The 25,996-nt window shown below is 42.9% G+C and overlaps 1 protein-coding gene across 1 annotated transcript in view; it reads right to left on the minus strand.

Annotated features, from left to right (window-relative positions):
* Positions 1-3,576: 3,576 nt before the first annotated feature.
* KLF9 (KLF transcription factor 9) overlaps positions 3,577-25,996 on the minus strand; it is a 28,564-nt gene continuing 6,144 nt past the window's right edge. The window contains exon 2 of the mRNA XM_049895526.1: positions 3,577-4,108. Coding sequence (XP_049751483.1) covers positions 3,879-4,108 — 230 coding nt within the window. The 3' untranslated portion in view covers positions 3,577-3,878. The remainder of the gene's footprint in view (positions 4,109-25,996) is intronic.

Here is a 25,996-nt window from a genome sequence, read left to right on the forward strand (position 1 = left end):
CAGCTCACAAAAATAACAGCTCGCTAGGGTTTCTGTAGGAGCCCTGGTGGTACAGCGTTTAGAGCTACAGCTATTACCCAAAAGGTCGGCAGTTCAAATCCATCAGATGCTCCTTGGAAACCCTATGGGGCAGTTCTACTCTGCCCATTAGGGTTGCTATGAGTTGAAACTGACTCGACAGCAATGAGTTTGGAATTTGTGAGTGTTTCTATAACACACGGGGTCACCATGAGTTGGAAGCAGACTTAACAGCAGGTAACAACAACAAGAAGCCACTATTTATCTACATAAATTACACACACATACATATACTTTGGTGTTCATCTTCACTTGGCTTAATGTTTCTATTGCTTTGCCTTTGAGACCTCCGCCTGTGTGTTATTAACAATATCAAGAGCAAAATCTGAGTCTCTAACGTCCTAACTAGTCCCTACTATACCCCTGTACAGTCATGAACTTTCTAAAATTCTTGATATGATTTACCTGAAAATACAAATATTCCCCTCCAGCATAATACAGTGGTTTCAGTTGCCCTCCATGGCACCTATTTCTTCAAAGGTCTGTGAGTAATACATACACACAAGTCTATGCAAATATTTCACAAGTCAAAAGGCACAGCATAAAATCATCATTGAGCTGATCCTAAAAACCCTGTGAAGGCAGGTGTAAGTTACAACTTCTATGATAGTCAAATACGCCTCTTTTACAACACACAATGGCTGGAATGATTCCATCTTTATCATTTATTATTTTTATTTGGACAACATATATACATATATACAAAATACCTACTGTCAGAATCCTCTTTTATAATTTCATTTGATTTACAAAAACAGGACAGCAAAATAACTTAGGTCACTAATACTGTACAAAAATAAAACTGATTAAACAGTTGTAAGGATCAGTGTCTTACAGCATTACAGATCATTCGTCTGTGGTGAGAGTCCATCTCAGTCCATCCAGAGTGATGATACTTTGCTAAGTCTATCTGCAAACTGACAACTCATCGCTTTCTGTAATTTTAACTACCAAATATAATTCCCGAAAGAAGCAAGATGTAGAGCTAGACCTTAAAGCCAGAGCATCGTTCCACAATGGTGAAGGGCTTTCTTCTTCCCTAACCAAGGAGAGGAGTTCTCTTAACTCTAAAACTATTAAATTTTCCCAGAATATGACAACTACTTACAGTATTAGATAAAACGACGTTTCTTTCCTTTTAAACACCTGCAATTGTCTTTCGAAAATTGTTTGGTTAAAAAAGTAAACAAAAATTACTATCCTGCATTTGGATTTTTCTAAGTTAAATCCATGGTCTTTTTAATATAAAAAGTAATTGTTCCATCGTTTTAGTGTTCAATGAACTCTAGTAGTTCTATTTGAACCATATCTTGATGTAGTATATCTAATTAGAATGCTGGTTCCTGTTTTGTGATGTTTATCACAGAGAATAAAAAGCCTTGAGTTTATACGTTACTATAACATATAAGAGAATATCAAATGTGTGTTTTTCAACATCTTGAAAAGGCAAGTAGCAACTTTTTTGGGACATAAATTGTGCATTTTTTTTTTTTTTAAAACAAGTTGCTCCATTTATATCCATCTGAGTGCTCGACAAAAGCCACATATAGATTTACTCCTGAAACGGTAAAGATTGTCTTTCACTGACTTTGTTTTTCTTCGTTTCTTTCTGTGAGGGAAAGATGAGTTTTTACAAGTTAGTTAGTTGCTAGGCAACCCCAAACTCCTCACTCACTAAAGGCAGCATGCAGCGTATCACAAGCAGAACCATTCCACGAGTTCAGTAAGAAATAGGCAGCCTACCTATTTCGTATGGAAGAACAGATGTCCTTAAAACTTATTTTGGACACAGAAATTAAAATTTGGTTTAAAGTAAGCGTTTCAAAAATCTGAAACAGAGGTAGAAAGTGTTCTTTATTTTCCTGACATGTTTTCCCATGAGAAAACACTTTCCTTTTTATCCCCTGGACTGCTCCCAGTCCCTATTGTTAAAAGCAGTTCTTTATAGAACCACTAATACAACTGCATTGGTTAAAAATAAAAAATACCGTGCTAGTGATGGCTGTTGTATTGGAAATCGGAGTCAGCTGTGACCCGCGCCTGTTCCAGGAGCCCACACTGATTCTGAACGAGCATCTGTCAGGTGAAATAATGAGTCCACTTATAGGTAGGCACCCTAAGTTTACACAACACATTTTATAGCACATGTATAAACTAGAGTGCACCATAGCTCCCTGTTTTAAGTATCAAGACAAAATTGCCAGAAAGTATTACTTCTGAAGAAAAAAAAATGTAAACATTTCCCCCACAATCACTGCTGACTCCCCTCACTTGAGGTTTCTTCTTCACTATGAAAACTCAGCTCATTCTTCTGGCCACGCAAAGGCCAAAATTAAGTTTTCAGGTAAATGGCATATTATGGATGTAGTGGTTTAGGCCATTGTAGACACCTAGATACAAGATATATAGTGGTGAGGCTTCTGATGTAAAAGGTACAGTGATGTGTTTTCATTTGTACGTACTCGATTTGCCTACATTCTCCGAAAGGACTATTACTACGCAGAGTCTCCTCTGAAATCACCGTGGTATTCTCCGCTGGCACTCGCTACCACAGGGTTATATTTTCCTTTTCACATTTCAGCTCCCTTTCCTTTTGCATAGCTCTTGCACCTGTTAGTGGGAGTTTTGTAGGAGCATGGAAAGGAGACCAGCAAACCTTTTCCCAAAAAACAGTCATTTCCAGAGCTAGTTCCTATTATGCACCCATTCAAATAAAACCCAGCCAGGTAAAAGCCCTGTCCCTTAGTGGCATTGTGGTACAATAAGATAAAGTTAACTGAAAGGCTCGGAAAATTTGGAAAAGTTAATAGAGTTAAAATTGTTTTGTTTTGTTTTTTAATGCTACCCTCCTTCTCCTTCAGCATCCGCTATGTGTATTCTGCCCTCACATCTCTGCCGTGATTTCTCAGGGAAACCTGTATACTGTAAAATAAGCAGATTATAACATGGTGCCAAAGAGAATGTCTGCTTTTATCCTTAAAGCATGTATTTAACTTATTCATCCTCTGCATTAGAAAACGAAAGTGCGGCTTATGTTCAAAAAAAGTACAAGTCATACAAAGCAAGGTTGAAAAGTTCTGTACTTAGTGTAACCTGTCGAAGGTTTGTCTTGATTAGTATAAATTCAGACTCTGCATACCCATTGACTATAAGTAACTGTGTGTGTTTTCAAGTCTTTAGATGACAGATCATGCTGGAATAGATGTGCTCTTGCTTGCATAAAGACAGCTGTGCTATGGCGTTTTTAATCTCATACATTAATGTGATTTAAGAGAGTGGTTTTGCTAAGGAAACTGAAGCACACTCATCATTACATCAAAAGGTAAAAAAAAAAAAAAAAAAAAAAATTTTTTTTTCAGAGAGACAGCAAGCATAAAGGGCCCAGAATCACTGTGTGATACCACAGGTCAACTTACCCAGTGAGACATATGTACACCAGTGTTGAATCTTTAAAATCCTACCCCAGTCTTTGCTGTGTCCCCCTCCCCCCGCCCCCACCCTTCCCCCAGAAAATAAAGAGGAAAAAAAAAAAAAGCATTTGCCTTCCCTCCAACAGTCAGAGACGGGTTCAGATAGTTGCCTCTGCAAGGGGACCAAGTGTGGACTTTGATCTTAGGCTACAATGTGCTTTTTAAAAACAATGCAGGGAGAGGAAAATCAGGATATTGACCAAAGACCAGTGACTTCCTGTGCTGTCAGTGTGCCTCTTCTGGGCCTTAGTTTCCATGTATCTGTCTGTTTCCTGGGAATAGTTTTGTCTTTTCGGGGTCCATCCCTCCCTGACATCGGTGGGTAGCACCTCACAAAGCGTTGGCCAGTGCCTTTTTCGATCGCTTGATCATACTGGGGTGGAACTCGGTGTGGCGCCGGGCGTGCTTTGTGAGGTGGTCACTCCTCATGAAGCGCTTCTCACAGAGCGGGCAGCGGAACTGCTTTTCCCCAGTGTGGGTCCGGTAGTGGCGGGTCAGCTCATCTGAGCGGGAGAACTTTTTAAGGCAGTCTGGCCAAGTGCAGGGAAAGGGCCGCTCACCTAAGAGAAGGGAATCAAGACAGGATACTGTTGAAAGAACGCTTCAAAAACAATTCTGAAGGCTGCTCACAGTCAACAATCCTTACGACTCAAAGGACACACCCATCGTATTTGAGGAAATTGCTGACAATAATCTTTGCTAAGCAAATGAACTTGCTATTTTATACCCAGTGGATCCCCAAGAGCCTCAGATTTTTTTTTTTTTTCTGGTTTTGTTCTATGCGGTCACGGGTTTCATGAGTTCTCTGAGGAATTCAATGAACTTAGCCCTTTGCTAACCTTCTGGGCATCTTAGAGATGGAGGAAACCTGAGGCCTCCAGTCTACCCAACATCCCACCTAGAGCAGACATTTCCCTTGACTCCTGGATGCTGTGGCCACCCAGCCTCTGTCTGAGCAAGGCTAGTGGCAGGGAGCTCCATTCCAGACAAGAGTGCTTAATCATAAGTACTCTTTTACTGATGTGAAATCTGCCTTCCTGTGAAGTCTATATTTTAAGTCACATTATCTTTATGCTAAAAATTAGTTTGTTCCCTCTGTCACATGATAATCCTTTAAATATCTGAAGACAGCTATCATGTCTTTCTCTAATCTTCTCTTCTCCAGAGTAAAGAATCCTGGTCTCTTCCATCTCTGTCATAAAATAAAAACATTATTATAAAATAATAACACACATGTACAGGCATAGCACTAAGAGCTTCACATACATTACCCCACTGCCATTTTCACAGGACACCCCCACAAGGTGGCCCATTTTATAGATGTGGAAACAGAGGCTTGAAAGATTAGATTGCTTGCTCAAGGTCACACAGTTAAAAAGGGGCAGAGTGTGAAACTGATCCCATCTACCTGCCCCAGGGCCAGTGCTTTCTGTCACTGGGCTGTCCTGCTTCTAGTAAAGACCTGACACTGTTTCCAAATCCCTTCCCATTCTGATCGCTTTCCTTGGATTCACTCTATTGTCTCGTGTCCCACTTAAAATACCAAGTCCCGCCCGCGAGACATGATCAGGTCCGCACCGACATCGTGAGCCCCCTGTACCCAGGAACGGAGGTGAGGGCTCGTGTCCGTGTCTGGGGAGGACACACAAGCAGAAAGGCTGAAGAAGCTCTGTAAGATGAACGCAGTGCAGTCTCGCTTTCTCCTCTGAAGAGTGATTACCACCCCTCCCTCCCAAGAGCCCGCCTGCTTCCTCCTCACACCTTTCCAAGCACAGCCAAAGGCACAAAGACGGCTCATTTCCACCCAACTCTCCAGACACTCCTCTAGTAGGTGTGAGGAGTGCATGTTTTCTCACCCCCATCTCCGCCTGCCTGGAACCCAGAGAGACTTGCAGAGGCTGGGAGCTGCCCAGTGTGGTGCGTCTGAGTCATCCAAGAATTATTCTTTCTTTTTTCTTCAGGTTCTCCTACCCTGTACCAATAAGATGCAGGAATTGTGATAGCAATAAAACAACCTTGATCACTTTAGCGACAACGTATACATGACTAAGGTTTCCTTTGTTTTTATGCACAGCAATGATCCTAGCATCTTCTACAACCCACCTGTTCCAATGGGAAACCCAGGGTGGGCAAAGTGAATCTTCGGCAACAGATTGGCTAGATGCAAGTCTAGTTAAAAATCATCCCTGCGCTCTGGGCTGAAAAGCCAGAGCAGCAAGAGGCAGCAGCAGGCCAATGAATGCTGAGCCCTACCTGAGGCGGGTGAGGCTAGGGATAGTGACACATGAGAATACTCAAAGCCTACTGTGGGGTGGCCAAAAAGAAAAAAAATCTTTAAAATGAGCCTCCCCCCCCCAAAAAAACTCAACAATGACATGGAGTTGATACCTATATTTTTGCAACTTCTATTGGATCAAAGGAAACCCTGGTGGTGAAGCGGTTAAGAGCTACTGCTGCTAACCAAAAGGTCAGCAGTTTGAATCCACCAGGTGCTCCCTAAAAACTATGGGGCAGTTCTAGTCCGACCTATAGGGTCGCTATGAGTGGGAATGGACGACAGCAATGGGGTTTTGGCATTGGATCAAACAGCAATTTTACCCAGTTCAGCAGACCTCTGAGCAAAAGGTGACATGCAGGTTGCCATAGCCAACGAGGCTGAGCTTCCTGAGGTAAGGACAACATCACATATGCCTTCTGTGCTAATCATGCTGCCAAGCATTTAATAAATGCCCATATTTTAAAATGTATACTGAGTTTTCTTCACCACGTCACTCATACAAAAGTCTGCTTGGAAATGACAGGATTACTGGGGAAGATTTCTGGCCTATTCCAGAATTAGACTGCAGCCAAGTCCTCTCTAAATCCAATCAAGTGTCTACAGAAGAAATATTCTTCTAAACATGTTATGGTAAAAATATAATTAAAAATTTTTTACCTTATTTTTATATAACGCATCACCCGTCTGTCAATTTGTCATCCCATGTGTGTTGCTATGAAGCTGGAAGCTGTGCCACCAGTATCTCAAATACCAGCAGGGTCACCCATGATAGGCAGGTTTCAGCGGAGCTTCCAGACTAAGACAGACTAGGAAGAAAGGCCTACATCTGAAAATAAGCCAGTGAAAGCCTTATGCCTCACAAAAGAACAGTGCCTCATATGATGCTGAAAGATGAGCCACTTAACTGAAAAACACTCAAAAAACACAGCGGTCACAACAATGGACCTGAGCATGCCACCAATCGTGAAGATGGTGCAGGACCAGGCGACGTTTTGTTCTGTTGTACATGGGGTTGCTAGGAGTTGGAGCTGACCTGACGGCGACTAACAACAAAAATATAACGAGCCTGTTCTCCACTGCTTTGGTGATGTGCATGTGAGGAAAATGACGAAAAAGAGAAAGCTCACTGTTTTCCCAGTGCTTGTTAGGACAAAAACACATCAGAGGTGGTTTTCTTGGGAGGGCAGTAATGTGGTTGCGCTTACTCACTAGCACATGTACTTGTTTCTTTCAAGTGAGTCATGAGACGAGGTTTAATTTATTTGAGTGGATCAGGTCCACTGTGGGAAAAATAGGCCAGGAGGCCACTTTGCTGTGTGCTAAGATGGGAAAAGAAATAAGGCACTCCTGTTTTAAGAAGATAGCTTTATAGAAGTGATAGGGGAAAACTGTCACAAAGCCTGCATCGGCTGTATGTACAGGAAAACGATTAAGTGTTTATGCTTATGATTTGTAGATATTCCAAGTGTAACCAGGGTCCATTCCCAGTGAATTAGCTTTCAATCTGGTTTATGGCTACACTCTCTTGACCACCTTTCACAGTTATCACTTTGTGATTGTTCTCATTGTTCCTAAGCCAAATGCTGTCACCAGCCTAGCATCCTTAACTCTCAAGTGTTTCACGGAGGAAGAGGGACACCCACAGAGTTCAGGGCAAAACAGAGCCACAGCAGCCTCTGTTAGACTCATGTAACTTGTATACTTCAATTTACAGATTTCCAGCACTTTAAAAAGATCTGCTTAGATGTGAGCAGCCAGCATAAAAGCTCCAGATCATTCTGACTCTTCTGGGATCCTTCGGAAAAGCACTAGGAGCTTTTGGTCAGTGATCTAAATCAAGGGTGAGTAAACTATGGCCCACAAACCAAATCTGGCCTGTCATCTGTTCTGTAAGGTCGACAAGCTAAGAATGGCTTATACCATTCTTATACTTGGTTTTTACCAAGTGGTTGGGGAAAAAAAATAATAATAATAAAAATGTAATATAAATATAAAAATTTTTTTATAATATAAACATTTATAAAAAATAAAAATAATACCTCATGACATGGGAAAAGTCATATGAAATTCAAATTTCCACGTCCACAAATATTTATTGAAACACAACCAGGCTCCTTCGTTTATGTACTGTCTGTGGCTGCTTTTTCCTACAATAGCAAAGCTGAGTAGTTGCAACAGAGACCATAAGACCCACAAAGCCTCAAATATTGACTGTCTAGTTCTGTACAGAAAAAGTTGGTTGACCCCTGATCTAAGTCAGAAGATTTGAACTTCTACCTAGTGTACATCAGAGTTTACAAATGCAAATGTCCTCTTCAGGAGCCAAGCAGGTAATAAAAATGGGTGAAGGGGCCAGGTGTGTTCTATCATGTGTAGGAGTGGGATCCATAGCCCACTGGAGAGTGCTTTCCCCACTTCACAAAGCACCATGCTGCCCGGGCACTTGTGTCTCAGGCTGGATTCTGCCTGGGGACCTACAGTTTGCAGTCCTTTGAAATCATCCGCCTCTTCAACCCATGCAGTGTACTATGAGATACCTTTCAGGATGCAAGTTAATGATGTTGTTATTGTTGTTAACTGCCAGCCATCGAGTCAGCCCCCGACTTGTGGCGACTCCATGCACAACGGAACAAAACGCTGTCTGGTCTCGTGCCATCCTGATGATTGGTTGAGGGTTGAGGATGTTGTGATCCGTAGGGTTTTCGTTGGCTGATTTTTGGAAACAGATCACCAGACATTTCTTCCTAGTTTGTCTTAGTCTAGAAACTCCACTGAAACCTATTCAGCATCACAGCAACATGCAAGCCTCCACTGACAGGTGGGTGGTAGCTGCACATGAGGTGCAGGGACTGGGAAACGATCTGAGTCTCCTGCACGGAAGGTGAGAATTCTATTACTGAACCAAATGAGGTATCATCTTGAAATGGATACATGTTTCATACCTAAAAAGTATGGGATGGGGAAAAGGGGACAGAATGCTCAGTCATATATGGAACAGACCCTAAAGGCTTAATGGGAGGATAGAGATGATTTGCACAGGAGGAAAAAAGAAAAAGACAGGCCTAAATAGAGAGGCCATGACTTGTCCCTCATCCCACAGCCAGGAGGGAACCAAGCCAGGCCTGTCTTTTCAACTTAGTGCTAAGCTCCAAAGGAGAACAATCAACATCTTCTACCGACCAAATCATATGGCAAAACAACTACCAATTAAAGAATCTTTAAACCTGTCTTTAGTATTAATGAACAAGTTACCATCCTCCTGGGGAAAGAAAAAAAAAGAAACTTGTACCAGTGCTTTATTTCTGGCCTTTACAGGAAAACACACCCAGAGGCAGTGACACAATAAACTGTGCTTTACTGGAGCAGAGCTGTTAACAGCACAAGTTTCTCTGAGTTCTCATTATTTATATACCACTCCCCTCCCCTTTCAGCAACAAACTAAGCACCTCTCACTGACAGACTCAGCTCAGAGTATAAAATAGACTTGATCAAAAAGGCTACTTAACACTGCACTGAATGCGTAAAAGATGTTCTCTGCAGAGACTGATCTGGCCTTCAGAAGCCTCTTGGGCCTGCAGTGGGTTCAAGAGAAGCAGAGTGAGACCTGTTGGCTATGTACCTGCTAACCCAGCACAAAGAACATCCCACGGCCTTTAAAGGGAGCCTGCAATCTACTTGGAGTCCCTGGGTGGTGCCAAAGGTTAAGCACTCAGTTACTAAACAAAGATTAGCAATTTGAAGTCACCCAGAAGTACCTCAGAAGAAAGACCTGGCAAACTACTGAAAAATTAGCCACTGAAAACCCTATGGAGGAGGAGCATATGGAATGTGTGGCTAATTACCTCTATGAACAATTGCATCCTTTCCCATGAGATCAGAAGAACTGGATGGTACCCAGCTACTGTTACTGAACCTTTTGATCAAAGATTCCATAGAGAAATCCTGATCAAAAGGGGAAAAATACAGAATAGAATTTCAAATTTTCATGGACTCCAGGCTTCCTGGAGCCATGAAGGTTGGATGAACCCCTGAAACTACTGCCCTGAAATAATCTTTAAACCTTAAACCAAAAATATCCCCCTAAAGTCTTCTTAAAACCAAACAATAGCTTAACAAGTAAAAAATGTCTGCCTTAAATATTATGCTCTTTTAAGAACTCTCTATATGGGATCAAAATAACAACAGCAACTTGAAAGATTAGACAGGAACCTTAGGGAACAGTGAATTTATGTTAATGGGAGAGGAACAACTCAGAAAAGGAGGGTGAGAATGGTTATACAACTTAAAGAATGTCATCAGTGTCACTAAATGTACAAGTAGAAACTTGAATTGGTTGGTGTATCTTTTGCTATGTATATTCTCAACAACAAAATAAAATTATATATTAAAAAAATAGGAGAGACTGGGTATTGGGCATATGGTAACTAGTTCCACAATTTTTCTGTAGATCTAAAACTGTTCTAAAATGAAATTTTATTTAAAAAAGAAAGAAAACACTGGAGCACAGTTCTCCTCTTGACACACATGGGGTCGCTATGAGTCAGAATTGACTCTAAGGTGTTATAGATTGCATTGTGTTCTCCAAAAATGTGTGTCTACTTGGTAGGCCATGATTCCCAGTATTGTGTGGTTCTCCTCCATTTTGTGATCTCATGTGATTATCCTATATGTTGTAAACCCTAGCCTCTATGATGTAAATAGGCAGGATTAGAGGCAGTTATGTTAATGACGTAGAACTCAATCTACAGCATTAGGTTGTATCCTGAGTCAATCTCTTTTGAGATATAAAAGATAATTGAGCAGAAAGGAGAGGGACCTCATACCACCAAGCAAGAAGAGCCAGGAGCAGAGCGCCTCCTTTGTACCTGGTGTCCCCCTGTGCTGAGAAGCTCCCAGACCAGAGGAAGATTGATGACAAGGACCTTCCCCCAGAGCCAACAGAGAGAGAATGCCTTCCCCTGAGCAGGCACCCTGAATTCAGACTTCTAGCCTCCTAAACTGTGAGAGATAGGAACTTCTGTTTGCTAAAGCCATCCATTTGTGGCATTTCTGTTATAGCAGCACTGGATAACTAAGACACAAGGCAACTGGTTTGGTTTTTGGTTTGCACTCTACCTGCTAACTACTCTTCTCAGCAATGTCCTAAAATAAATGTTTCTCCACACAGAAGGAAAAAAAGGGCCAAGGCACTTGACGAGTGTGGGGCTTGCTCACTGGATACACTCAGCCCTTCTCCAGGCCCCTCTAAGTTCAGACAAGCTGCCACTGAGGCCCTGTCCCGGACTAGAGAGGCCCATGCTCAGATATTGCCTCCTTCCTGCCTGGTTCTTCTCACTTTTCTTTCCTCAGTTTCAGGGAAGGGCCTGGAAAGGTCTAACCTTAATCGAGGCAGGAAGGTTAAAAGAACAAAATTTAAAACTTCCATTGCTTCTAACAAAAGAAAACCATTCTGGTAAAAAAACAAGTCAAAGGGAATGAGGCATCCCTTCTAGAACAGAACGCCAAAAGTGCCAATTAAGAATCATAGCTTCTCAGAGATGTATGAAATCAAGGCTTCTTCTTAAGAAAAATACAGTGCTTTTTGGTTGCAAAAAAGCAAATAGGGTTCCACAGATAAAAGGACAATTTGATACTAAAAAATCCTATCAATATTATTCTCCATATTAACAGGCTAACACACAAAACACACACACAAACACATATACAACCACCCTTGCCTTGATAGATGCAAAATTGTATTTGATAAAATTCAGTGTCCATCCCTAATAAAAGCTTTTAGGAAAATAGAAGGATACTTCCTTAACAGGATAAAAAAACATTGCTCTGAAATCTTCCACCAGCAAGTTCAGTAGTAAAGTAGAAGTAGCATTCCTACACGTGGCCAACTGTTCTCATGATTATGGCCACTGTATATTGTTCAAGAAATGTTATCAAGTGCAATTAGATAACAAAATAAGAAAAAGTAAGTGATGGGAAACCAAACCTGTTGCTGTCAGGTTGATTCTGACTCATTGCAACCCTACAAAATAGAGTAGAACTGCCCCACAGGGTTTCTAAGGAGCAGCTGGTGGATTCGAACTGCCAACCTTTTGGTTTGCATCAGATCTCTTAACTATTGTGCCACCAGAGCTCCAAATGATGGGAACCAAACCAAAAAACAAACATGTTGCCACTGAGTCAATTCTAACTCATAGCGACCCTAAGGAACAGAGCAGAACTGCCCCATAAGGTTTCCAAGGAGTGACTGGTGGATTCGAACTGCCAACCTTTTGGTTTGCATCAGATCTCCTAACTATTGCACCACCAGGGCTCCAAATGATGGAAACCAAACCAAAAAACAAACCTGTTGCCACTGAGTCAATTCTAACTCATAGTGACCCTAAGGAACAGAGTAGAACTGCCCCATAAGGTTTCCAAGGAGTGACTGGTGGATTCGAACTACCCACCTTTTGGTTAGCAGCTGAGCTCTTAACCACTGTGCCACCAGGGCTCCAAATGATGGGAAAACCAAAAAAAGAAACCAAACCCATTGCCGTCAAGTCCATTCCGGCTCATGGGAAGGAATGGTGAAGTAGGAATTATTTGCAGTTGTTATAACTTTCTTTTTGAAAAATTCAAGATAAGTAACTAAAAAAAAATATAAATTTAAAGTACATTCATAGATGTGTGTGCGTTAACACAGATAAAGATACAGATCTATAGATACAGACATATATAGCAATGGCTTTCTTACATGCTAACTGTAACCAGTCAAGATAAACCTAACAATAAAAGTTCAGGACCTGCATGAAGAAAACCTAGTAAACGCGATGTAAAAGAAAATGAATAAATGGATGGTTTCCCACATCGGTGGATGGCAAGGCTCAATGGTGTAAAAACTGGCAATGCTGTACAAATATATCTGTGAAATTAACACGTACCAAAGGGATTTTCTTCTTCAGCTTGACAAAATTATTCTGAAGTTCTTCTGGAAGAATAAACATGCCTGACTTGCCAAGAAATTTTTGCAAAAGAACAATGATAAGTGAGCACTTGCAAAAACCAGTTATTAAAATGTATGATTAAAGCTGTAATAATTAAGATAGTGAGATACCAGCACAGGAAAAGACAGATCAGTGGAAAAGAATCTCAAAATAAACCCAAGAGTTTATAGGGATTGACTATATAATAAATGAGGTATTTCAAATAGTTGAGGAAAAAGATGCTTTATTTAATAAAAGACATAGCTCTCTGGTTAAAAAATAATAAATCTGGATCCCTCTCTTTGTATTCTTCACTTAAATAAATTCCAAATGTATGATAAGTACAAATGTAAAAAACCAGAACCATAAAGGTTATAAAAGAAAATACAGGTGAATATTTCCAGAACCTTGGGGTGGAGAGAGACTTTGTAAACATGACACCAAAGGCATAATCCTTCAAGATGGATAGTTCTGAATACATAAAAATGTTAACCTTTTGCATGGCAAATATAAATATATGTAAAAAAAAAATTAAGAATCGAAATGACAGGCTAATTAAGGGAACTGCAGCATATGACAAAAGGTTAAAATATGTAATAGAAAAAACACTTGCAAATCAAAATGAATAGGCCAACTGAATAAAAGTGGGCAAGGATGCAAGTAAGTATTAATGACCGATAAGTAAATACATGAAAATATATAGTTTCACAAGTAGTCAAAACACGCCGATTAAGACATCAGTGAAATATCTAGGGTAGTGAACGTGTTAAAACCTCTGTTCATACCTACCATTGGTGGAGCTGTGAGGAAATAGGCCCTTTCCCATTACACTAAACCAACAAAAACCAAACAAACCCACTGCTGTCAAGTCAGTTCTGACTCACAGCGACCCTGTAGAACAGGGTAGAACTGCCCCATAGGGTCGATGGTTTCCAAGGCTGTCATCTTCTCTTCTCGGAAGCAGACTGCCACATCTTTCTCCCGCAGCATGGCTGGTGGTTCCAAACCACTGCCCTTTAGGTTAGCAGTTGATCACTTTAAGCACTGTGCCACCAGAGCTCCTTTCCTACTGTACTAGTGGGATTCATAATTGATACAGGGCAATTTGGCAATATATCCTTCTAGGAAGTATTTTTGAAAATAATTAGATATGAACATAAAAATATACAGGGACACCAGCATTGTTTATAAGAGCTAAAAGTTGGTAACAAATGTCCAGCAATAAAGAATTGGTTTAATAAATCATAATGTAGCCATACAATGGTATAATATACACTGTTAAAAAATGTATTAGATTGTTATATGGTAAAACCTGCAAAAGTTGGAGCCTATGTGAGGTGGAAATCTGTCAGAGAAGGAAAACTCAAATATTTTTCACTAACAGAGAGCCATAGAAAAGGGGTAAAACTGCACCCCGTAAAAGGTGGAAAACTTGGAAGACCCGGAAAAACAAGTCAGTCCCATCAAGTTCCAGCTCTCACAGGTTTCGCTGTATAATGAAATGGAAAGATGCTAGCAATACACACAGTGAAAAGAACCAGGTATTATCTGCTGTGTGTGTGAATATCTAATGGAGAGAAAAATTCTGGAGTAACACATTGAAAATATGAACAGTGATTATCTGTGGATGAGGGGATTAAGCAGAACTTCTTTCTGTAATTGTCTATATGTTCTGATTTTTAACAGTCAGCACAAATTCCTTTTATAATGAGAAAAAGTCAGAAAAAAGTTACTTTCTTATTTTAAGAGAGTGTTACTGAAAACAAAGAAAAGGATGAATGCATCTGAGTTTAAATTTTTCTATGAATGGATTGATGGAGAATATATTCCACTGGGTGGGATTTCCTTTCAGTTGAGAATTTACTGGGACACTCCAGGTCTCCAAGACCAAAGCAGAGACAAGTTATTCTATTTCCTTCTCAAATTGTTATGAAGAAAGAAACTTTATGGACATATTACATCTGTTTGCTCATTGCTCCTCCACCTTCTCCACTCTGACTTTTTTCATATGTGAAAGGGAAATGGCCCTACGAGATCAGACATAAATCTTCCTTCAGATGCTGAATTACACCAACAGAAATGCCAGGGTTGCCTAACAAAGGAGCATCCTTGTTAGGAAGCAGGGGGGAGCTGGGAAGAGATACAAAGACCAGACTCTAAAAAAGCCTTCCACATGGAGGAGGCTGGTGGGGCCACGGTCCAGCCCAGAGCCCAGGCCTAGGCCTCCTGTTGTCTGTGACCCCCCAGCATCATTCACTATGCGAAAGCAACGTTGACTTACAGGTACAAAACTGGAGTGACTGCTTTATCATTCTCCAGAATCTTCTAGTGCAGAACCACTAATGCCCCTGGCAGGAAAGGGTGCTGAGAATTATATATTTTCCTGCATAAGTCGTTCCAATGAATATTGGGTTCAAAAACCAAGAAATAAAGAACCATCTGTTTGCCAGAAATACTGCTACACATGTAGGTGTTCTGAAAGAATGAAAATACTTAATAGGTTGTGAAAGAATAATCCTGCCCGAATGTCATTACGTTTGCTCCTGAGATGTCACTGAATCCTTCTTGTGACTTGGTTTCTTTTCACATTTTATTTGTTGGTATAACGGAGTCACTATAGAACTTGGATGAGAGATGCTACTTCCTGGTCCCTGTGTTTATCTGTAGAAAGCAGCTAGCTCGTACCAGACTTCAGCTTCTGAAGTGGGAAGTGGGTGTGTGTCTGTGGCATCTGTGATGCACCACTTCCCCATTTAAGCACGCTGGTGTCTGGGAAGCAAGCCTATCTGGATACTGCTTGCATGTCCCCAGCCTCAACTGATCTGTGAAATTTCTCATGTGCCGGGACCGTAGGCTGAAGACAACAGACAACAGATTCTTGACTCCTTAGGCCCTCAGCCCAGCAAGAGATACTTCTCGGAGTCTCAGTTATACTCCCCTCATCTCAGCAATTCTGAAAGCACTGCAGACATAAAATGCAGACCCTAAAATGGACACGGAGCCCCTGGGTGGCACAGTTAATGAACTTTGCTGCTAACTGAAAGGTTGGAAGTTCAAGTCCACCCAGAGGCACCTCGGAAGAAAGGCCTGGTGATCTACTTCCCAAAAAATCAGCCATTGAAAACACTATGGAGCACAGTTCTACTCTGACACACATGGGGTCGCCATGAGTCGGAGTTGACTCCACTACAACTGACTGACAATGAAGTTCTGGCACTTGAGACGGTTTGATAAAAAGATAACATTGAAGCCATAGTCACAGAATTTAGAGCTGGATGAGGACTGAGTGGTCCTCCAAAGGCCCAGAGAGATGAAATGGCCTCCCTACAACCACACATATCTAGGCCTTCCAAGATCCAGGCCCAGGCCCAGATAAGCTGATTCCTAAGTCACCATTTCTTCCTGCTATTCAGATGACATCACCTCTGCCCAGTGATTTGTGGGGAAAGATAATAAATAACCTACTAGATACTAGCCCTGATGGCTCAATGTTTAAGCGTTTGGCTGCTAACCAAAAGGTTAGTGGTTTAAACCCACCCCTGGCTCCAAGGGAGAAAGACCTGCTGCTCTGCTCCCATAAAGATTATTGCTGTTGTTGTTGTTAGTGCCGTGGAGTTGATTTCGGTTCACAGCAGCCCCACGTGACAGGGCAGAACTGTCCCACAGGGTCTTCTAGGCTGCAATCTGTATGGGAGCAGTTCCCATGGAACTGCTGGGTGGGTTTGAACCAACCTTTCAGTTAGCAGCAGATTACAACCTAGAAAACCCTACGGGGCGGTTCTTACTCTATCATGTAGGGTGACTGAGTCAGAATCAACTCCAGAGCACCTAACGGTAACAACAACAGGTACTATACAACAGCCACAACAATGAACTCAAACAGGACCAAGAAGATGGCACAGGACCGGGCAATGTTTTGTTCTGTTATACATAAGACCGCCATGAGTTGGAGCCCACTCAGTGGCAACCAACAACAACCCTCTTCTCTCCCTCTTCACCAGTACAACGCAGCCCACAGCCACTGAGGTCTCTCTCCTAGATTGTGGTGATACACCCAAAACAGGCCTCCTGTGTCCGCTGCCGTCCCAGCTTCACCTCTCTGAGGAGCCCACAACAGCCTCCAACTGTACTGAAGGCCCTCCCTGGCCTGGCACCTGCCCAGCCTAGACCTCTTCTGTCCTGTGTCTCCTCTGAAGGGTTACTCCACGACCTCTCCAGCCACATGGGTCTCTTGACCCTTGAACATTCCATATCTTTTCCTGCCTCGGAGTCTCCACCCTACTGTTCTCTATGCCTAGTACACCTGTCCCTCGACCTTTTTTTTTTAGAAACTTAAACAACCTAGAATTTACAGCCATAAACATGTTGTATATGTGCTCTCAGTCTTTTTTCCTTTCTCTGTATTTCTAAAACGTGCAAGTAACATGCGTATGTGTACGTAGTCTCCCTTTAAAAAGCATTGAAGATAAAGTTCAACTAAAAACAATGACGACAAGTACTAACGCATTGAACAGGATATAAATGTTTGATGGCAAAACTATCCTGAGGAGCTAGATCCTTTGAATCTTTGCATATTTGGTGATGTTTGTGATCATGTCATTCGAACTTGTTCATGCTTCAAGTGAAGCTGACTCAGAGGGTGGGTGACTTGCCTAAGGTCATTCTGCATTTTAGCATGTGATGGGATTAAAGGCAGTTTTGTGATTCCTCCTTCAGCTCTGTGCACAGAACAAGATTAGATATGAAAGAAGAACCAAGGCCCTAGCTAAATAGACACAGGACTTTTTACTGTGTTTTTTCACTTCTTTTATGCTCAGGCCCTTCCTTCCATATGCACTGCCTCAGGGCGGGGCAGAAACAGTTTAACCAAAACCCAAACCCGTTACCAGCTGAGTCGATTCCAACTCAGAGTCCAACCCATAGTGACCCTATACAACAGAGTAAAACTGCCCCCTAAGGTTTCCACGGAGCACCTGGTAGATTCGAACTGCTGACCTTTTCGTTAGCAGCCATAGTTCTTAACCACTATGCCACCAGGGTTTCCAGAAACAGTTTAGGACTAGTAAATTGCTGTTCAGCTTTGAGTTTCAAAATAGTTTTCATATGTAAACTAGACCTAAGAGTCCTCAAGCCTAAACCCTTGATTTGCCACAAATTCCCACCAAGATCTGAGCTGTTGAAAAGAGATTGGAGCTTTGTTTTTAGAATTTAGTACCCAGCACTCTTTACTCTCCCTTGGACACAGGCTTGGGAAGTCCCTGAGGAGCTGTGGCTGATTCCTGGCTTCCCCAGGGCACATCTGGAGTTTGTAAGACCCTCTAGGGGAGTCCTGGAAACCCTGGTGGTGTAGTGGTTAAGTGCTATGGCTGCTAACCAAAAGGTCGACAGTTCAAATCCACGGAGCGCTCCTTGGAAACTCTATGGGGCAGTTCTACTCTATCCTTTCGGGTCACTATGAGTCGGAATCGACTCAACCGCAAAAGGTTAACGTGTGGCACTCATGGTAACTCCCGGTGACCAGCGATGCTACTTCAGCACGCAGGTTTCCAGCTTTTCCCTCTGGGTTCAACCTCTGCACACTGTTGTTACTAGACCAAGTAAGGCTGCTGTGATCCTAAATCCTTCTCACACACATCATGTGCCCACCATCAGTAGTCTTTCAGGCTTTAACCTCTCTGTTGCCTGGGATGGAATGAGCCACTGACTCATACGGTCTGGTGTTTGTCACCAAAGACGAAGAAAAACCACAGGTCTGAGCTCTCCAACCTTCAAGAAGCAGCCCCACTTGACTTCCCAGAGGGCAGAAGTGGGACGCAGCTCTCCTCGGCAGGCATTCCTGGGCAGGGTTTCGAAATTTGGGGGCAAGCAGGACATTGAGAAGAAATGAGTCAGGTCAGAGGGGAAAAAGAGCCTGCGTTCTTTCATGCTGGAACCCCCACGCAGTGGGACGATGCTCACCAGACAAGCATTTTGTGGCTGGCAATGGGTGTATTTTGCAACATGAAAGAGGGAAAGCCAGCTGTTTCGTTGTCATTCTGCTTATTTTCATTAAAACTGCAGTGGTGCAAAAATACTGTAGAATTATGTTAGCATAGACATTTAAGTCATTTCTTACGTGTGTTTTTATGAGTTATTTTTTAAGCCCTAATTTTTGCCTCTTAAGATTTATTATGGTGCTTTTGTTGGGCATTATGAACGCTGAATAGACTTCTGAATTCCAGTGGGAACTGGTATATCAACAGCTCATCTTTGTATAGATGAGGGGTTTATCTATTAGCACCAAACCCAAAAACCAAAATCGTTGCCATCGAGTCAATTCTGACTCATAGCGACTCAATAGGACAGAGGAGAACTGCCCCACAAGGTGTCCAAGGAGCGGCTGGTGGACTCAAACAGCCAACCTTTTGGTTAGCAATCGAATGCTTCACCACTGCACCAGCAGGGCTCCTACCAATTAGAACACAGAGTGAAATACTCATCTAAACACAATTCATTTCTATGGGCATTAAAATGAACAGACGACTGAAATGGACAGGCAAGTGAATGGCAGTACTGGTCACACTGCTGCCACTATACTTGCTCCTCGTTAGGCTTTTGGTATTGGCTTCAAGAGCCATATGCCTACTGGTATATGCCTGAGCATAAGTAACACATGTTGAAATCATCTTTTCTACAAAGACCCTTTTGTATGTGCACTTATAGCCTATCTTTTAGGTTGAACTCAGAGATAGTTCAGAGCTTTTTTCCCTTCAAAGGGGAGAAAAATATGGAGGAAAAAATGCGGTCATACTGTTTCGTCTCTCATTTTGTCAGACTCTGCTCTTTGGAGGATCCTATTTGTAGTTCTAAATGGGCTGATAGAGCGAATGGCTGTTGGTTTTGGTATCCATCCCTTCTTTTGGGTTATAAATAGCACACCCTGAATCTCCTTTTGGAAATCACCCCTTTTCCACTCTGAGTCCATGTATTTGCAGGAGCTGCCGCCCAGCCCTATAGGTCAGCTATGATGCAGCCAGGCTGCAGAGATTGACTGCAGGGATAGGCACATAACTGAAGCCTAATCATGGAGCTTCAAGCATGGAGATTGTGCCGAAATCATTAAAAAAGGGAAACTGACTTTCCACTGGGATTGCTGCACCGGCAGGATGGGAGTCTAGAGCTGCTGGCAGCCATCTTACCACGATTCCGAGCCTGCCCGCCCACGGATGAAACCAAAGCAAAAGGCAGCGATACTGAGCCCCGGGCAGAGGCAGATTCTGGAGACACTGAGGACCCGTATCCAGGGATACTAGCAACCAGAGCTACCCCTAGGTGAGTTTGTAACTTGAACCAATAAAATCCCATTTTTTAGTAAGCCGGTCCAAATTTGGATTCTGTTGCCTGCAACCAACAAACAGAGGTGGATCCAGAACCGGGGCCCTTTTTACAAACTGCAACGAAGCACCATCTGAATAACTATGGAATATAAAGCTGTCTGCAGACACTCCTAAGCAGGGTTCATGAAGACCACTCACAAACCAGAACACTACAAGAATGGAGAGGTAAAGGCTGGTGAGGCTGGGGCCAAATCCAAGACAGCACGTGAACCACAAGACCCTTCCCACTGGCAGAAACCTCAGGGACAGGTCAACCACTCGTGCACAACTCCAAGCATCCAAAACCACACTAAAAAAATTCCAGTGTAACCTTGGACTAGGTTAACTCACTTCAAGTCTGATTCCTCCTATAAAACAGGAAGAATAACAATACCTTCCTATCTCATAGGACTGCTGTGAATTTAAACACTTGGAACCTGGCATATAATATTTGATGCCACCATTTTATGACTATTATTCAAAAAACTCATAGTGCCTGCTATCAACATCTAGCACAGCTTTTTGTATGTAACAGTCATCAAAAAATATTATTTAAATGAATGAAACACTGTTGAATTAATTTGGAATTCTAAAATTCTAGGAACCTCAAGGGCTTCTGGGAAACTAAAATTATTTTTAATACTCAGTATATGAGGATACTGTGCTAAGTGCTTTAAATACCTCATCTGAATTAAGCCTCATAACAGCTCCAAACCAAAAAAACTCAAACCCATTGCCACCGAGTCGACCTCATAACAACTCCCACCCACCAAACCAAACCCAAAGCCAGTTCTGACTCACAGTGACCCCAAAGCGTTTCCAAGGCTGTAAAACTCTACGGAAGCAGACTGCCCCATCTTTCTCCCACAGAGCGCCTGGTGGGTTTGAACCACTGACTTTTTGGTTAGTAGTCGATCGCTTTAACCACTTCACCTCCAGGGCTCCTTGTAACAACTCCATAAATATATAATTACTGAGCTCCATTTCACAGATGAAAAAACTGAGGCTGAAATGTTAAGTATTGCCTGGGTTCTCATAATTAGAGTGTGGTAGAGGCAGGATTCCCAGGTCTGAAGGATGCCAAGTCTGGGTTCTAACCACTCACTATACTGCCTCCCTACAGAAGGAAAAGACCTCTCCTGGAGGCACTGTTCTCCTTCAGGTACCTTGGAGTGGCCTTCTCTCCTCATCACGGGGTCAGTAGGTGGGGCAGGCCTTACTCTTCTTTTTCAATTGCCTTCTTCTCATCAAGACTGGTTCCATGGAATAGAGGCACTAAAAAGCCTCTTTTGTTCTTCTTTCTCTCTTGGGACAAAGATGATCTATAGACACCTTCCATTTCTAAAATGTCTACTATTCTCAGGCAGGACTTGTGTGTTTTTGTCCACTGCCCACCACTGGTCCCCACTTTGGTTAAATGAGGTTCTCAGAGAAGCCTTCACTTTCACCACGACAGAGGCTCAGCCTGGGAACATGTTCGAACTTGGCTTGATACAAAATACCACTGCCTGCATTTCAAATCCTTGTCGTTCATTTTCTATGGCTTAAACTCCTGTCTCTTCATTTTAATCTACTTAAATAACTTCCTCACTTTTAAAAAAGGCTCAATTTGGTCAGTCGGGGATGAATCTATTCTACTGTTTAAATTTGTGATCATTAGAAAAATAAATTAAAGGACCCATGGCCCTGGGTGTTTAGATAGTAGGCTAACTGGTTCTTGGTGCTCTAGAAACTTTAGATTTCAGATCCAGATTTTCAGGGAACTCCCAAGCCTAATCTCATGATAAACTGAGATTACTGAGGCATCGATGGTTCGGTGGTAGACTTCTCCACTTCCATGCTCAAGACTTGGGTGTGATCCTTAGCCGATGTACCTCAAGTGCATCTACCACCCACCCGTTAGTGTAGACATGCTGTTGCTATGAGGCTGAACATGTTTCAGAGGAACTTCCAGACTGAGATAGACTAGGAAGAAAGGCCTGGTGATCTACTTCTGAAAATCAGCCAGAGAAAACCCTGTGGATCACAACGGTACATCTGCAACCAGTTATGGGGACGCTGCAAGACCTGGTAGTGTTTTGTTCCACTGTTCACGGGGCCACCATGAGTCGGGGACCAACGACAACAAACAGATTAAAAGGAAGCCTGCTGCTACACCATCACATACATATAGGCTTTAAGTGCAAATGGAAATGAATGCCTGGGAAGACCCCACGTGTGAAAAATGGATGCATCTCACTCTGTTAGTGGGAAATACATTCTCTATGAATAATGTTAGTCCTATTATTTGCTGAGGGGAAGGCTTGAGGCCGGGATAAAACAATGTTTTCCCTTGGCTTTAATGCACCAAAAAGCATTACAAGTTTAAGGAGAGTTCCAGGAAGGGAAGAGAAGGAACCCTCACGGGAGCTCTGCCTTCAGCTATCTCAGACAGTGATACCTCTCCATAATAAACGGACAAAGGCCACGAGAGCTGCTGACTCTACTTCTACCCTTCCACATGGTTAATTCGAAGCAGCTCTTCAGGCCAAAGCAAAACACTCAGCTGCTAACCGAAAGTCAGAGGTTCGAGTCCACCCAAAGATGCCTCAAAAGGAAGGCCTTGGAAGTCTACTTCCAAAAAGATCACAGTCATTGAAAACTTTATGGAGCACAGTTCTACTGTGACACACAGGGGATCACTATCAGTCCAAATCAAAGACCCAGGAGTCTATTCATATGGAAAGAAGTGAAAGACTTCAAAATGAAGGAAGATCTTGTGAGCATCCATAGGGGCCAAGCTTGAACCCAGGGGCTCAGCACTTTAGATCATCTTCCCAACCACCCTTCAGAGCACTTAGTACCCTCACGGTGCTGCTGGGGAAACTGAGGCTCTGGGAGGGTACATGATCTGCCCAAAGTGGCATGCTAGTCAGGGGAGAGAGCCAGTTTCTGAACCCTGCCGGTGTGCTTCCAGATCTCCTGAGTCTCCAAAAATGCTTCAATGGAACAAGCCCCATCTATCCGAGGGTGGGCACACACTTTTTTACAGACAAAATGATGGATGGGATGACCTCTCAAGGTCAATTCCATCCTCCAAATTCTATTCTTTTGACACTAACTGCTGCTGCCGCCAAGTGCTCCCAGTTAGGCATAGGCCTGTGACTAAGTTCCCAACAAAAAGTGGGGCGGAGCCAGAGACAGGCGTCCTCAAAGACCAGGGCAGAGGATCCCATTTCTTCCTCTTTTTAACCATGTGTGGGTTTTTTTTTTTTCCTTCCTTTTGCCCCTCCTTTTTGCCTGTGTTGCATAGAAACAGAAAGTGCCTTTGTACCAATTACTAGGCACTAATTTACGCTCTTCAGTGGGCGCTGGGCTTGCTGGAGAAACATTAGGAAAAGGTGGGAGGGTCGGATGTGGGGGAGGAATCTAGCAGCGGAGAGCTGGAATGCTGCAAGCTTCTTTTCCAAGCCTGAGAACAGGCAAGAAAGAAAAATTAAAAAAACCCAAAAGACTTGGAAGTCAAGACTAGCAAACACGATAACTTTTTTTTTTTTAAATCAAGAATGCCAATGATGGTAAAGCATTCAGAAATTAAACTGATAGGCCAGAAAGTAGGCTCCAACCAAGGCCCATCAGGCTGTTCTAGGGGCTTCTGAAAGGCTGATTTACTGGGAAATAATCCGCCCACTTTTCTTCTCAACAAACTTATTAAAGAAGACCATTGTCAGCCACTTTCCCAACGTGTCATATGATGTTTCTCCCTGGGAAGTTCAATCTGGGAATTTCCCACAGACGTTGCAGAACGACTAATTCTTGGGATAAGCATAAACAATTGAGACAGGAATGTAAATCTGACCTTTACGTTCAGAGTCCAAGAATTCATTTACCTCAGGTTACATCTTTGTGTCGAAGGTAATGGGGTGTTACAATCAAAACAGCACTATAATTACTCTGGCACCTCCCCTCCTTTGCTCCCACTTGCACCCTTCCCCTCTCTCTTCTCACCACCTAGAAAAGAAAACCAAGGGAAGCCATGTTTTCACTGTGATTTTACTCTGCTTTTCTTGTCGAACAGGAATCCTGCCAGGGGTAGAAGCTTCTCTCAGGCACACGTACTCTGCCTGTGCTAGGGCAGATGGAGGGAGGATGATGGAGAGCCAGGGGGCAGTGGGGGAAGGGCAGCAAGGGGTCCATCCTGTCTCTGGGCCTCCAGTCCCAGGATGTGACTTCAGCAGTGAGCTGGGGCTGGACTAGTGGCCTGGGCCATCTTTCCTTGGGCTTGGGCTAGTTTTAGCCTCCTGTCTGAAACCCAGAATCAAACCCTATGGACAATCTTTGCAACCCTCAGAAACCCATCTACAGCCCTTTGCTCTCTTCTCCAATGTAAATTGCTATTTTTTTTTCTAACAGGGTAAGTGAGACTCTATCTAGACAGTCTCACTGGAGTTGTTAGTTGTTAGTGCAGTTGAACCTGACACGTGGTGACCCTATGTTTTCAGAATAGAACTACTCCATAGGGTTTTCAAGGCTGTTACCTTTTGGAAGTAGATGGCCAGGCCTGTCTTTCAGGGTACCTCTGGGTGTGTTCGAACTGCCAACCTTTCGACTATCTTCCCAATGAAACAAAAGTTAGTTCTTGGTGGGTAAAAAATACCCTTAGCTGCTAGGATGGTTTGTGGCCTTGTGTGCAAATGGTTAACACACTGTTAACTGAAAGGTTGGTGGTTTGAGTCTACTCAGAGGCTCCCTGGAAGAAAGGCCTGGCGATTTACTTCTGAAAAATAGATCAGCCATTGAAAACCCTATGGAGCACAGTTCTACTCTGACACAGGAGTGGGAATCCACTCTACGTCAACTGGATTGTTTTTTGTTAGGTTTTGTTTTTTAAAGGGGCACAGTATATAAACAGCTATACAGGAAATCTGCGGTATTAAAATGTCATGGCGGAAGGGGAGGGCAATTATGATTTTAAAAAAGAAGTCTAAAATGTCTCCTGACCAAAAAAACACAAACCAGTTGCTGTTCAGTCGATTCTGACTCCTGATGACCCCGTGGGTGTCAGAGTAGCACTGCGCTCCATAGGGTTTTCAAAGCTGTGACCTTTCAGAAGCAGATCGCCAGGCCTCTCTTCCAAGGTGCCTCTGGGTGGGTTCGAACCACCAACCTTTCGGCTAGTAGTTAAGCACTTAACTGTCTGCGCCACCCTTAACTATTTAACTTCTTTAAAAAAAAGAAAAACAAACCCCAAAACCATTGCCGTCAAGTCGATTCCGACTCACAGCAACCCTGAATAACAGAGTAGAACTGCCCCATAGGGTTTCCAAGAAGCAGCTGATGGATTCAAACTGCCAACTTTTCCGTTAACAGCCAAGCTGTTAACAACTGCGTCACCAGGGCTCCAATGTCTCCTTAGGGGAGAGAGAATGAAAAATGGGTTGAGAAACAATTACCTGTGCAAGCACCACTCTGCTTACTTGTAAATAAACCTCTGATGAAGCACGTCAGGTTATGAAATATCATTCCGCATTCCTCTGGGGAACCCTCTGGAAAGTCTAACGGGACAGAGAGAATGTCCCACAGGCAGAAGGTCAAAGCACTGGGCCTCTGTTCAACCCATGAAGAAAAGAAAACTGGGCAGGGTCTTGTGAATGGGCTGCCCAGAGGCCCCTTCTGAGCTACTAAGTCTGGGGTGTAGGGTAAAAGCAAGACCTTGCTCTGTCCCCAAAACCCTGCCTTCCTGCTAATGGAAGTGGGTCCCTTCTAATACCTTTGATGACACTAACTGACTCTCCTTAGCCAAAGAGTGGAATCTCTGGGAGATGCGAACAGTGTGCTTAGCCATCAACTGAAAGGCTGGTGGTTGGAGTCCAC

The sequence above is a fragment of the Elephas maximus genome, chromosome 9 (genome assembly GCF_024166365.1).
Source record: "Elephas maximus indicus isolate mEleMax1 chromosome 9, mEleMax1 primary haplotype, whole genome shotgun sequence".
NCBI classification, from domain to species: domain Eukaryota; kingdom Metazoa; phylum Chordata; class Mammalia; order Proboscidea; family Elephantidae; genus Elephas; species Elephas maximus.